The sequence below is a fragment of the Centroberyx affinis genome, unplaced genomic scaffold (genome assembly GCF_046629955.1).
Source record: "Centroberyx affinis isolate AG114_WGS23_722 - 3 ecotype Tasmania unplaced genomic scaffold, CSIRO-AGI_Caff_v1 ptg002014l_1, whole genome shotgun sequence".
In the NCBI taxonomy this organism is placed as follows: Eukaryota; Metazoa; Chordata; class Actinopteri; order Beryciformes; family Berycidae; genus Centroberyx; species Centroberyx affinis.
This window is the reverse complement of record NW_027280356.1, coordinates 394,099-406,297: the sequence shown is the minus strand read 5'-3', so window position 1 is coordinate 406,297 and position 12,199 is coordinate 394,099. Positions and strand designations below refer to the sequence as shown.

Genomic DNA, 12,199 nt, shown 5'->3' with positions numbered 1-12,199 from the left:
GGCAGGACTATCAGTGTCAGTTATTAACTCACTCTCTCTCTCTCTCTCCCTCTCTCTCTCTCTCTCTTTCTCTCTCACATAAATCTGTTTGAATTGCATCCCAACGCTACTTTCCAAATCTGTCAAGCTGTTCCTGTCTTCTACTTTCCCCCTCTCTCTCTTCTCTCCATGTTTGTGAAAATGTTTGGTGGAGCACTGCCCAAGTTTTCAGCGCTATAAAGCAATGAAACTTGATGCACATTTTATTCTAACGTGACAGTCTTTTTAAAATCTCACCATGTCTCCCCTCCTGCCCAGACCCTTGGCCTACAGCACACTGGCAGACCTGGTGCACCACGTCCGTCAGAACCTGCCCCTGACGGATCTGTCCCTAGCTGTGCAGCTCTTTGCCAAGAATATTGATGACGAGTCGCTTCCCAGCAACATCCAGACCATGTCCTGCAAGCTGCTGCTCAACCTGGTGGACTGCATCCGCTCCAAGTCGGAGCAGGAGAACGGCAATGGACGGGACATCCTGATGAGGATGCTGGAAGTAAGTGACATAGAATTGGGGTATTTGGAAAAATTAGTGTAGGACGATGATGGAGTATAATTTTCTCTTTTCCCCTCCCTGTATAAAATCAGGTGTTTGTGCTGAAGTTCCACACCATTGCGCGCTACCAGCTTGTCACCATCTTCAAAAAGTGCAAGCCGCAGTCGGAGATGGGCGTGGTCGACCCGGGGGCGTTACCCGGGGTCCCGGCCACTCCCACCCCATCCACCACCCCTGCCCTCCCGCCTCCTGCTCCTCCCACACCCGTCGCCTCCACGCCTGCCCCCCCATCCACGCCCTTCGACCGGCAGGGGGAGAAGGAGGACAAGCAGACCTTCCAGGTGTCGGACTGCCGCAGCCTAGTCAAGACCCTGGTGTGTGGGGTGAAGACGATCACCTGGGGTATCACCTCCTGTAAAGCCCCTGGAGGTGAGAGCAGAGCACGGCTTCCCTGGTTCTATGTTATGAAAGTCCACATGAACTCTCAACATGTGGTTGGTGGTTTTGGTCCTGTGTAGATCAGTGAATAGAGCTGTGACACTGTCAAATGGCATATCCAGCATATAAAATGGCATATGTATCAGTGATCACCTGATGAAATCTAACTAACTCTAATTCTAACTTCTCTGTTCTCTGTTTGTTTTCAGAGGCGCAGTTCATTCCTAACAAGCAGCTCCAGCCCAAGGAGACGCAAATCTACATCAAGCTAGTAAAATACGCCATGCAGGCCTTGGACATCTACCAGGTACGGCCAGCAAAGAGCTACACTAAACCATCAGGGGCTTTCTCTAACAGAAATCGGCTCGCTTTGGACTTGTTGATTTTTCAAATAATTAGTTTTATTTATTTGTGCAGTCAGAAGTGAAATTATGAAGCATGATGATAAAACACAGAAATAAAATTACAAATTTGTGCAGGTGACTCATATGAAAAACCCTAACAGATACCATATGTCAGCAAGATGTGTCTCTGATAAACAGAATGGGTTTAGATCCAGTAACAGCCCGGTGTAACAGCGCCCCATCCCCCTCCTGGCTAGGTACAGGTTGCCAATAACCAACAGACGTACATCAGGGTGGCTAACTGCCAGACAGTGCGCATGAAGGAGGAGAAGGAGGTTCTGGAGCACTTTGCCGGGGTCTTCACCATGATGAACCCCCTCACCTTCAAAGAGATCTTCCAGACCACCGTGCCCTACATGGTGGAGCGGATCTCCAAGAACTACGCACTGCAGGTACATGCTAGCCCACATACAAGCAACAAGAAAATTGCTATCAGTTGACACATTTTTCTCACATATTTGAATGATGCAAGTCATTAAATAACAATTAAGTGCATACGATGTCTTCGGCTTTAATTCATTAGCTGTGCTCAAATTCCATTTCTGGTTCTCTGTTGTGTCCTAGATTGTGGCTAACTCTTTCCTGGCCAACCTGTCGACGTCCGCTCTTTTTGCCACCATCCTGGTGGAGTATCTTCTAGAGAGGCTGCCGGAGATGGGCTCCAATGTCGAGCTCTCGAACCTCTACCTCAAGCTCTTCAAACTGGTCTTCGGATCGGTGTCACTGTTCGCTGCTGAGAATGAGCAGATGCTCAAGGTAAATCTGCAAGTTATAAGACGGATATCTAGGTGTTAACTTTTTTTTGCAAGGCAATATTTTTTTCTTTACCTTTTTCACTCTTTAGTAATATTCCTCTCCCTGTTTCCCTAGCCTCACCTCCATAAGATAGTGAACAGCTCCATGGAGCTGGCCCAATCAGCTAAGGAGCCCTACAACTACTTTCTGCTTCTCCGGGCTCTCTTCCGCTCCATCGGTGGAGGCAGCCATGACCTGCTCTACCAGGAGTTCCTGCCCCTCTTACCCAACCTGCTGCAAGGTAAGACCTCACACTTCTCTTTGATTTAGAAAGAGGTGAGATGAGTTGTGTTTGACAAGCTGTGTGAGAGCGTGTACAACTCTATCACCTCCCAATCCCCTCAGCAGTGCCCCTCTGTAATTGTTTGAACTTCAGCCCAACTTTCACTCTTACCTTTTTTTGTCCAATCTCCCTTCATCCCCCCACTAGGTCTGAACATGCTGCAGAGTGGCCTTCACAAGCAGCACATGAAGGACCTGTTTGTGGAGCTGTGTCTGACAGTGCCGGTGCGTCTGAGCTCCCTGCTGCCCTACCTGCCCATGCTGATGGACCCGCTGGTGTCCGCCCTCAACGGCTCCCAGACCCTGGTCAGCCAGGGCCTTCGCACCCTGGAGCTGTGTGTGGACAACCTGCAGCCCGACTTCCTCTACGACCACATCCAGCCTGTCAGGGCTGAGCTCATGCAGGTAGGGGGGGGGGCTGCTTGTTTTGCAGTTCTCATTATTATGATCGGTCACCTGGCAACCCAATGCAAATACTGAACAGCTTAATAAAATCAACAACACAGAAATCATTGTAGTTGTATGAGACGATATACAGTCTCATATCACGATATCGATACTTTACGATATATCGCCCAGCCCTAGGCGGGACACAATTTTTTAATCCACTAGCCCATAATTAACAACCACTTTGACTGTTTCACCAGCCAAATTAATATAAATGAATATAAATGATGACTGCTTATCTACCAAAGTGGCTAGCAGCCTGGAGCAACTTACCAGCCACTGCCCAACTTTTTTGGCTGGTGGCTGTTGCTAATTTCCCACCCTGTGTAGCAGTAATGATTGTAATCGGTCATCGCAGTTTTGGCATTGATCAGCAGTTCTTTTAACTTAAGCCGCTTCATGGCCTGCTGCTCTTTCTTCCCTCCAACACTCAAACTAATTATCTGATCTCTCCTTCTCACCGTGTGCTCCAGGCCTTGTGGCGTACCCTGCGTAACCCAGCGGAGACCATCTCCCATGTGGCCTACCGGGTCCTGGGGAAGTTCGGTGGCAGCAACAGGAAGATGTTGAAGGAGTCCCAGAGGCTGCAGTACGTAGTGACTGAGGTCCAGGGGCCCAGCATCAAGGCCGAATTCACCGACTGCAAGGCGTCCATACAGCTACCCATGGAGAAGGTAGGACCAGTTAGTTGTGGCTTAGTTATTTAGCCTTTGACTTGCTGTTGAAGTAGCTGTTTGGAAAAAGTTTAGTATAGATGCATCTGAAACGGTGAACTCGTACTCGGCGTTCTCCATTTTATTCAGTCAGTTGCAGAGCTCTGAAGAGGAAAGTTTTGGGATGACATCACTCTGTAACACAGCTTGAACACCCTTTATCCATCCCCTTTTACCTTTGTATTTCAATTTGAGCAGGAAAGAAAGAATCGAACAGAAAAGAGCTAGATATTCCCTCGTTATTGTTCCCTAGAGAGAGCAATATATCCTTGTCATGGGTGTGTGTGTGTGTGTGTGTGTGTGAGAGAAGATGGTTTGTGAGGAGACGGTGTGTTCCTCAGGTAATTAAATTCATCTCCTGTTCCTCCTCCTCATCCCCAGTCAGTAATCATCAATCTAGTGCGGGCCGCCATGACGGCATTATTTACTCTCACTAATGGCTGCTCCTTCTTTTCTGGCTCTCCATCTGTGTGTTTGCCATCAACATGGACGCAGGCAACACACACACAAACACACACACACACTCAGGCATTCACACACACACGGTAACTGCAGTTAGATGCACACAAACACACCCCCTCAACCTGCAGCTACACACACACACACACACACACACACACACACACACTTACCATTGTCATGTCATTTCTGCAATTGTGTTTGCACTCCAAGATGGATGCCACTTACAGCATGCCTCCAACTTGACTTGCTCTCTCTCTCTCTCATTTCCTCCCTTCATGTCAAACTGAATGTGGCTTAATGTCATTAGCTTGTCATACACCTGTCCCCTCTCGCCTCTTTCTGTCACCTTAAATAACATTACAACTTATAGAAGCCTCACACACTCTCACTGTGCCTGTGTTGCATAGGACACAGGTGCATTGAGTTGACTTTGGGAATAGTATTCAAACTTGTTCTCTGCTTATGCACAAGAATGGAAGGAGATTCACATAAGAATATGTTTAGGATTGGAGTTTTTCCAAAATCTTTATCTTCCTCTGTCCTCCAAATATTCTCACCCCCTCCGTTTGAAAACAGAACTCTGTCCCTTTTCGACCTGGACTCTATTTTCCCGTCTTTTTCCATCAAAAATCTTATCGATTGCTTCTCTATAGCACTACTTGCTTGCCTGGGTGTATGGTTCTCCAGTATAGTCCTATAGTGAATAGAATGGGTACAGGTGTGATTCCTCGCAAAAGGCTACTTTATAGCTGGGTTCTAGATTTGAATGACCAGAGTGTTGACCAGTTTCAAATGCCCAGTTTCAAATGAAAAAAGCAGCACACAATATTATAATGAAAAAAGATGCAATCTCATTTTCACCAGTTTTTCACCGGTTTTGACCGTGTCCTACAATCCTATAGGAGCAATGGATAATGGCCAATATCACTCTAAAAACAAACCCTGAAAGCACCCAACGCAAAAATCTTATTCAGCTTATTGATTGGTCACTCTGTAATGGGACATGTTGGTAAAAAGATGTAAATGAAAATGGGCCCAAGTCTCGTCTTGCCTTTCTCATACAGTTTTGTTGCGGCCTTGATATTGGAGAATTGTGCACCCTTACAAGTAAGTCCTAAGTAGCTTTACAGTGTGAATTGACAAGATTTTTGTCAGAATTGTCGGTGTGATGGAAAATGGGGGTGAAATAAGGTCCAGGTTGTCAATTTCCCTGTTTGAAAGGTTGTTTGAGAAGTGACTGTTACAGAAAGGCCTCATCTAAGGGATTTGTGTGTGTGTGGGAGAGGGAGAGGTGTGCCTATGCGAGGGCTAGCACTGGACTTAATGGGTGAAGTCATACTGGCAGGCTCTTAATGCAGCCATACAGGTAGATGGTGCGGTGGGGCAGCGGCAGCTTAAACTGCAGTGACGTCGAAAGAGAGAGAAATCAAATGACACTGATTAGAATAAATTGCCTCTCTTCAAGGCAGTGCGGCGGTTAAAAACCCACTCAAATGGGAATCAAGCTACACAAATCTGAGATGAATTTTCTTGCCCCCTCACGTTTCTGCCTCTTTTTGCCTTTCATGTGCCTTTCCAACTCTTTGCATTTCCTTTTTAACTCTTCATCTTTTTATTCATACTGACCACCTTTAGAAATATTTTCCAGTAATACAGTGCTCTTCAAAGGGCGGAAGAAAGAAAGCTGTATTTGGTCAGCAGTGTACATTCAAAATCTTTTCTCTTTACCCTTCGATTTTATGTCCAAGTAGGTCCTGTTAGATTTACTGAGTACTTGTCAGAGGCCCAGTCCTTTTAATATCCTGACAGGTCTACAATTCAATTATGCAGTGGCCTCATCTCCTCTCTTCCTCGTCGTGCTCTTACCTCCTCCTCATCTTCTCCCTTCTGTTCTGAGTGGCGTTAATTAGTTCATTTTCTCCCTTTTTAAGTGCCTGGCTGCCGTGGCTTGTCAGCCCATAATCTGGCAATCATAATGGCCTTTGCTCGGCCAGATGGAGCTCAGTGTGCCTTCCTCTTAAGGCTGCAAATTAATCGTATATATACGTATATCGAGATTTTAGCCTCCACATTGATAGTGTTGATAGAATATCGGCATATCGCAATATTGAAACATTTAATTTCACAAAGAGTTCAAGCTGTATTTGAAAATGGTGAAGATATGAAGTCAGATTTAAAGTGCAAAAAAAATATGTTCCTCAACTGATCAATATTAATTATTCTGAATAGTCGGGATCACAATATCTAGCAAGATTATTGTCATTATTATCATAACTTTAGCTATAATCATGCATCATTTTCTTTCTAAAAGTCCCTCTGAAGCTTATCTTGGTGCAGCACTCAGCAGGCTCACAGAGATGTTAAAGCTGTTCTCTGCTCAGCATCAGGCTATAGAGGGACCTGGCTTTCTTGGTATGCTATCCTATAGCTGAAAGTGGTGACAGATTGTGTTATCATTTTGGGAAGGGGGGCCATGAGGTGGCCTCAGGCAGTTTTACGTATTTGCATATCTAATGGACAGCAAGATCCCCTTATGTTGGGATAGATTTTGCTTTGTGTGTGTTTTGTGAGCTGCAGGCTACACTGTTGCATCTGAAGAGTTTTATTCCAAAATTAGATATCCTCCATTTGAAAATATTGACACTTTACAAAATGATTGTTTGCATGACAAAAAGTACAGCACATTATGGCTTACTATTAAAACTGTGAGGCATCTTAAGACCTTTGCAGCTAATAATGTTTTTAAGGATAGAATCATGTGTGATTTTGAAGTATTTTGCTAAATGTTAGTTACATATTTGTGTTTCCATTCCTCTCAAGGCGATAGAGACAGCGCTGGACTGCCTGAAGAGCGCCAACACGGAGCCGTACTACAGGCGACAGGCCTGGGAGGTCATCAAGTGTTTCCTGGTGGCCATGACCAGTCTGGACGACAACAAGCACGCTCTCTACCAGCTTCTGTCTCATCCCAAGTAAGGAGACACATAAATTTGGATTATGACTCAAATATTGTTGAAAAATGTGATTGACCTCACAAAATATTTGAAATGCAATGCTCGAATAGTAGAAAATCAATGTGTTAGATTTTATGTCAGAACAAAACAATCAAATGTATTTTTTAATTGGGTCAGAGCTGCTACAATTAACCAACCTGCCAAGAGTGACATGCACATACAAACAAACATAAAATCCTTTCTAGAACTGATTTTCTCATATAAATCAGTTGGTTTCAGTACATTGATGCATTGTATTTACACACATTCAGTATAAAATTGTATCCAGGTTAAATACAGGACATAGTTTGACAGGGGAATTGGTTATTACCTCCGGCAAGGAGGTTATGTTTTCGGTGCCGTTTGTTTGTTGTCAGCAGGATTACGGAAAAACTACTGGGCCGATTTTCATGAAACTTCGTGGAAGGGTGTAGCATGGGGCAAGGAAGAATCCATTACATTTTTGAGCGGATCAGGATCCGACTCACAGAATTTGCATATCATAGCAGACTGGACTATTGGCCTTGGCGGAGGTCTGCGCTCTCCGAGTGCCCTTCTAGTTCAGTATAAAATTGGTTCTCTAGAACAAAACTTTTTTTGTAATTAAAAGGACCATGATGCTGCACCAGCATTGCTACACCGCACACCAATAATAAACACTCGCATACAAAACATCGGTGACATGAACTGCTCAAATTATGACTCACACCCTTCTTCCATCAGTCTCCCCCCTCCTACTGGACCACCACCCACCCACCCATGACCTCCACTGCTCCCCTCTCCCTCTCTCTTTCTACCTGGCATCTCCCCACCCCACCCCACCTCATCTGTGTATGTCGTCCCACTACCCCCCCCCCCCCCACACACACACACACACACACACACACACACACACACACACACACACACACACACCCCACACCACACCACACCACCCCGCCAACATGCCAGGCGCTCAGTGTCTCGCATCACAGCTTCCATACTCTCCCCACCACCCGCTGCCTCATCAACTCCGTCTCTAGAGTGGGAGCGGCTAATTACACACTCGCAGTCTCCCACCCTCTCAGGCTTCACTGCGAGGCTGAGACAGACACATGAACAGACAGACAGGGGGGTGGGGGTGGTGTTGGGGGGTGCTGTGGGGGGGGGTCGGGTGGGTTAGTCACATTACCATCATTGATCCCCGGGCAGGGGCTAATTGACTTTCCCCTGTCTGTTTACACTGCTCCATGCCCCTTCCACCCTCCTGTCGGTACACACCAACGCACGCACACACACAAACACACACACGCGTGCGCACATTTCTGCGGAGATAATGAAGTGTGTCAGTTATGATCGGGGGGGCTGCGCCTGCCGCCTGCTCTTGTCAGATGTCTTGATTCATGACGTCCCCTCTCCCTCAACAGACTTTTTCTCTCCTTTCCCTCTCACCTTCTCGCTCCCTCCCTCTCTCCTCTTCCCTTCCTCCCTCCCTCCATCTCTCTCTCCTCCTCCCACCACCTCTCTTTGTCTTGGCGTTCGGTCACTGTGAAAAGAGCCTTTCAGTAAAAAAAAAAAAAAAAGAAGTCTAGAGCGTTTCTTAATATCACCAAATGCCAAGCAGGCAGAATGGAGCTGCATTGGAGTGGCAGGCCCCTGAATGAGTGAAGGGCAATTGATCTGGCATTCTGTCAACCATCGCCCCCTCTCCTCCTAGCCCCCCTCCTCCTCCTCCTCCTCTTCCAAAGTGCAGTCTTTTAAATGGCGATAATGAAATGAAGCGATCCATCAGGTTGGCCCCTGGCGTGTGGCATTATAAAACACAAGCTCAAGCATGGAGAAAACAGCTGCTCAATCACACCATGGCCCAGTTGCCATCAGCCGCAGTAAATAACAAAAATACAAAGAGGGGGACGGAGAGGGAGGCAGAGGGACAGAGAGATAGAAGGAACGAGAGAGAGAGAGAGAGAGAGAGAGATGCACAAATAGTGTGGGGAGGGGAGAGGAACAGGGAAGGAGGGTGGCCGATTGCCAGGGTTTTAAATGTGTTTCAAAAGACAGATCACTGTCCATTGTCTGTCTGCAGAGGGAATAGGCTCACCAAAAGCAATTAAAGGCATATTATGCAGGATTTCCCCCATGCTACATGTTGTTTTGCCTCTGTGTGTCCATTCAAATTGCCACCGCCTCCCTGCACCCTCCCACCACCAGCGCGAAGGACATTCCTCCACAGGGATCAGTTGATAATTTGACACGGGGGCTAACAAGAAAACATTAGCTAACTAGCCATTTGGTTAACTTACCTGTCCAACAGAAAGGCAAACTCTGAATCACTCTAAATCCCCTTCTGCTATTTTAATTCTCGCCAGTGTGGAAAAGCCAAGTCAAAGTTGAGCTCTGTCTGCAGCTCTTTTTGCTTTACTTTGCTTTTTTTCGCTGTACGCTACACTGTTTCGAAGAAATGTGGTGTTAGATAGCCACACCTACACTAATACAGTTAATACAGGCACTGATCGACAGAAAAAGGTTACCACCCAGAAACGTCCCGAACACAATGAACATAGGCAGAGGAGGCAGGAGGAGAGACTCGGCAGTCATGGGTTTTTATAGACTGCCAGTCCAGTGAAGTTCTTATAAAATGTGTTCATTTAAAAAATATTTAAAAAAGTAAAATTTTACCATAAAATGTTGTCAGGCAATTTTTATCATCCAATTTATTGTTTTTTCTTGTTTGTGTTTGTCCCCATCAGCTTCACTGAGAAGTGGATCCCCAATGTCATAATCTCTCACCGCTACAAGGCGCAGGACACGCCTGCCCGCAGGACTTTTGAACAGGCCCTGACAGGGGCATTCATGTCTGCGGTGATAAAGGACCTGAGGCCCAGCGCGCTGCCCTTCGTAGCCAGCCTGATTCGCCATTACACCATGGTGGCTGTGGCCCAGCAGTGTGGTGAGGGACTGGCGCTCTCTGGCCTCTCCACATCTAATATTAGCTTTCTGTTTCGCCCTGGCATTGGCTCTCTTTTTCCCAGTTGTGCAAGAAACTCACAGGCATTTAAGTGCTTGGTTTTTAATGTTGCACAAAGCAAGACATTTTCAAAACAAAACATGTAAAAAATTGCCTGTATTACACAGCTGTAGTTCTCACCTCTCACACTTAATTCATATTAAACATAATTATTTTTCCTTTCTCCTGTGTCTCTTTCTGTCCTCCCTCCCAGGGCCGTTCCTGCTGCCATGCTACCAATTGGGCAGCCAGCCCAGCACAGCCATGTTCCACAGTGAGGAGAACGGCTCCAAGGGAATGGACCCGCTGGTTCTGATTGATGCCATCGCTATCTGCATGGCCTATGAGGAGAAGGAGCTGTGTAAGATCGGAGAGGTGGCCCTGGCCGTCATCTTCGACGTGGCCAGCATCATCCTGGGCTCCAAGGAGAGGGTCAGTGGCCTGGGGGACGGGGAGGGGAGGAGGGAGTTCAGTTATAAGTGGAAGTAATAACACATTGATGTTGTAATCCTCATCTCATCTCTCATCATTTCTTGTGTAATTGTGGTGATCTGCGCTGGCCATTAAGATCATTTAGGAAAGCTTTCACTGTCAATCTTAGGATTACTTTAGTATAAAATTGAACGGTTGCATTCCGACCACATGAAAGATCGACCATTTGAAAAATGGGGCAGCTACTCTGACAAAATGATTGCTTGCATGGACGATGAAGTTATTTGTCTAAGGTTATGGAACCCATTACTTACTAAAAATTGCTAAATAGTAAGTTAACAGAGAAAGCAAGCATCTGCATTTTGTACATATTCAGGTAGTAATTCTGTTTTCAAAATGGATATTTACTTTTGGAATTCAACTATTAAATTGTTTTGTTTTTTCTCTGTCAAAACATAAACAATTATGCCAAAATGTCAAAAGTTTCCTTAGGTGGTTTTATTGTCTATTTTTCTCTGTGTTTGCTTTAGTTGTATTATTTTTTAATAATTTTTCAAATGGGAACCAATTAATCATCCTGGTCTCTCCTCTCCACCTCCAGGCGTGCCAGCTGCCCTTGTTCTCCTACATTGTGGAGCGTCTGTGCGCCTGCTGCTATGAGCAGGCCTGGTACGCCAAGCTGGGCGGCGTGGTGTCCATCAAGTTCCTGATGGAGAGACTGCCTCTGATCTGGGTGCTGCAGAACCAGCTCACCTTCCTCAAGGCGCTGCTCTTTGTCATGATGGATCTCACAGGAGAGGTGAGGGGACATTAGTATCATGTAAATAATCCAGGAGAAGGAGTAGGAGTAATATTCACTCCCTTTAGTTGATGCAGTTGTTATTTAGTGCATCGATTCAAGGTCTGCCTGCTCCTATTTGTTTTTTGTCCTCCCTCTGTGTTTTACAAAGGGTTGCAGCAGGTGTAGTGAAAAAACTCGTCCGTTTTGTTGTCGTACCGCTGCACTCTCACTGCTATGACATGGTACTACCTGTCTTATTGATTTTCACATAGGTGTCTAACGGAGCGGTGGCCATGGCTAAGACCACGCTGGAGCAGCTGCTGGTGCGCTGCGCCACGCCTCTGAAAGATGAGGAAAAGACCGAGGAGCTGCTGGCCGCCCAGGACAAATCCTTCCACATGGTCACGCACGACCTGGTCCGAGAGGTGACCTCCCCCAACTCCACCGTCAGGAAGCAGGCCATGCACTCCCTGCAGGTCCTGGCCCAGGTCACCGGCAAGAGTGTCACCGTAATCATGGAGCCACACAAAGAGGTGGGGCCTCATAGAGCTGCACAATTACTGTTTTTTACACAATTAACCATTATAGACTTTGGCTATACTGAGAAATTTTGAATGTCTGCTGTAGTTGAAAGCAGTCAGGATATTGACTGTTGGAAAAAGTGGTAAAATAATACATGTGAGGCTATAGTTGTCACCCGTCTTTGTTCTCTCCAGGTTTTGCAGGACATGGTTCCCCCCAAGAAGCACCTGCTGCGTCACCAGCCGGCCAACGCCCAGATCGGTCTGATGGAGGGCAACACCTTCTGCACCACCCTGCAGCCCCGCCTCTTCACCATGGATCTCAACGTCATGGAGCACAAGGTCTTCTACACAGAGGTATGCAAGGCTCAGGAGACGCGGTTATTCCTTTAGTAGCTCCAGGGCCCCACATC

General features: G+C 46.4%; 1 protein-coding gene across 5 annotated transcripts in view; it reads left to right on the top strand.

Moving 5' to 3' along the window:
- trrap (transformation/transcription domain-associated protein) overlaps positions 1-12,199 on the top strand; it is a 97,989-nt gene that overhangs the window by 8,884 nt on the left and 76,906 nt on the right. For 4 of the 5 annotated variants that reach the window (XM_071530975.1, XM_071530970.1, XM_071530972.1 and 1 more), the window contains exons 13-26: positions 298-532; positions 625-961; positions 1,180-1,277; positions 1,572-1,766; positions 1,939-2,130; positions 2,245-2,410; positions 2,600-2,856; positions 3,372-3,572; positions 6,894-7,045; positions 9,796-9,995; positions 10,267-10,484; positions 11,086-11,283; positions 11,538-11,798; positions 11,982-12,143. In XM_071530975.1, the coding sequence (XP_071387076.1) occupies positions 298-532; positions 625-961; positions 1,180-1,277; positions 1,572-1,766; positions 1,939-2,130; positions 2,245-2,410; positions 2,600-2,856; positions 3,372-3,572; positions 6,894-7,045; positions 9,796-9,995; positions 10,267-10,484; positions 11,086-11,283; positions 11,538-11,798; positions 11,982-12,143 (2,872 nt within the window). The remainder of the gene's footprint in view (positions 1-297; positions 533-624; positions 962-1,179; positions 1,278-1,571; positions 1,767-1,938; positions 2,131-2,244; positions 2,411-2,599; positions 2,857-3,371; positions 3,573-6,893; positions 7,046-9,795; positions 9,996-10,266; positions 10,485-11,085; positions 11,284-11,537; positions 11,799-11,981; positions 12,144-12,199) is intronic. The other variant, XM_071530971.1, reaches the window with a different exon arrangement.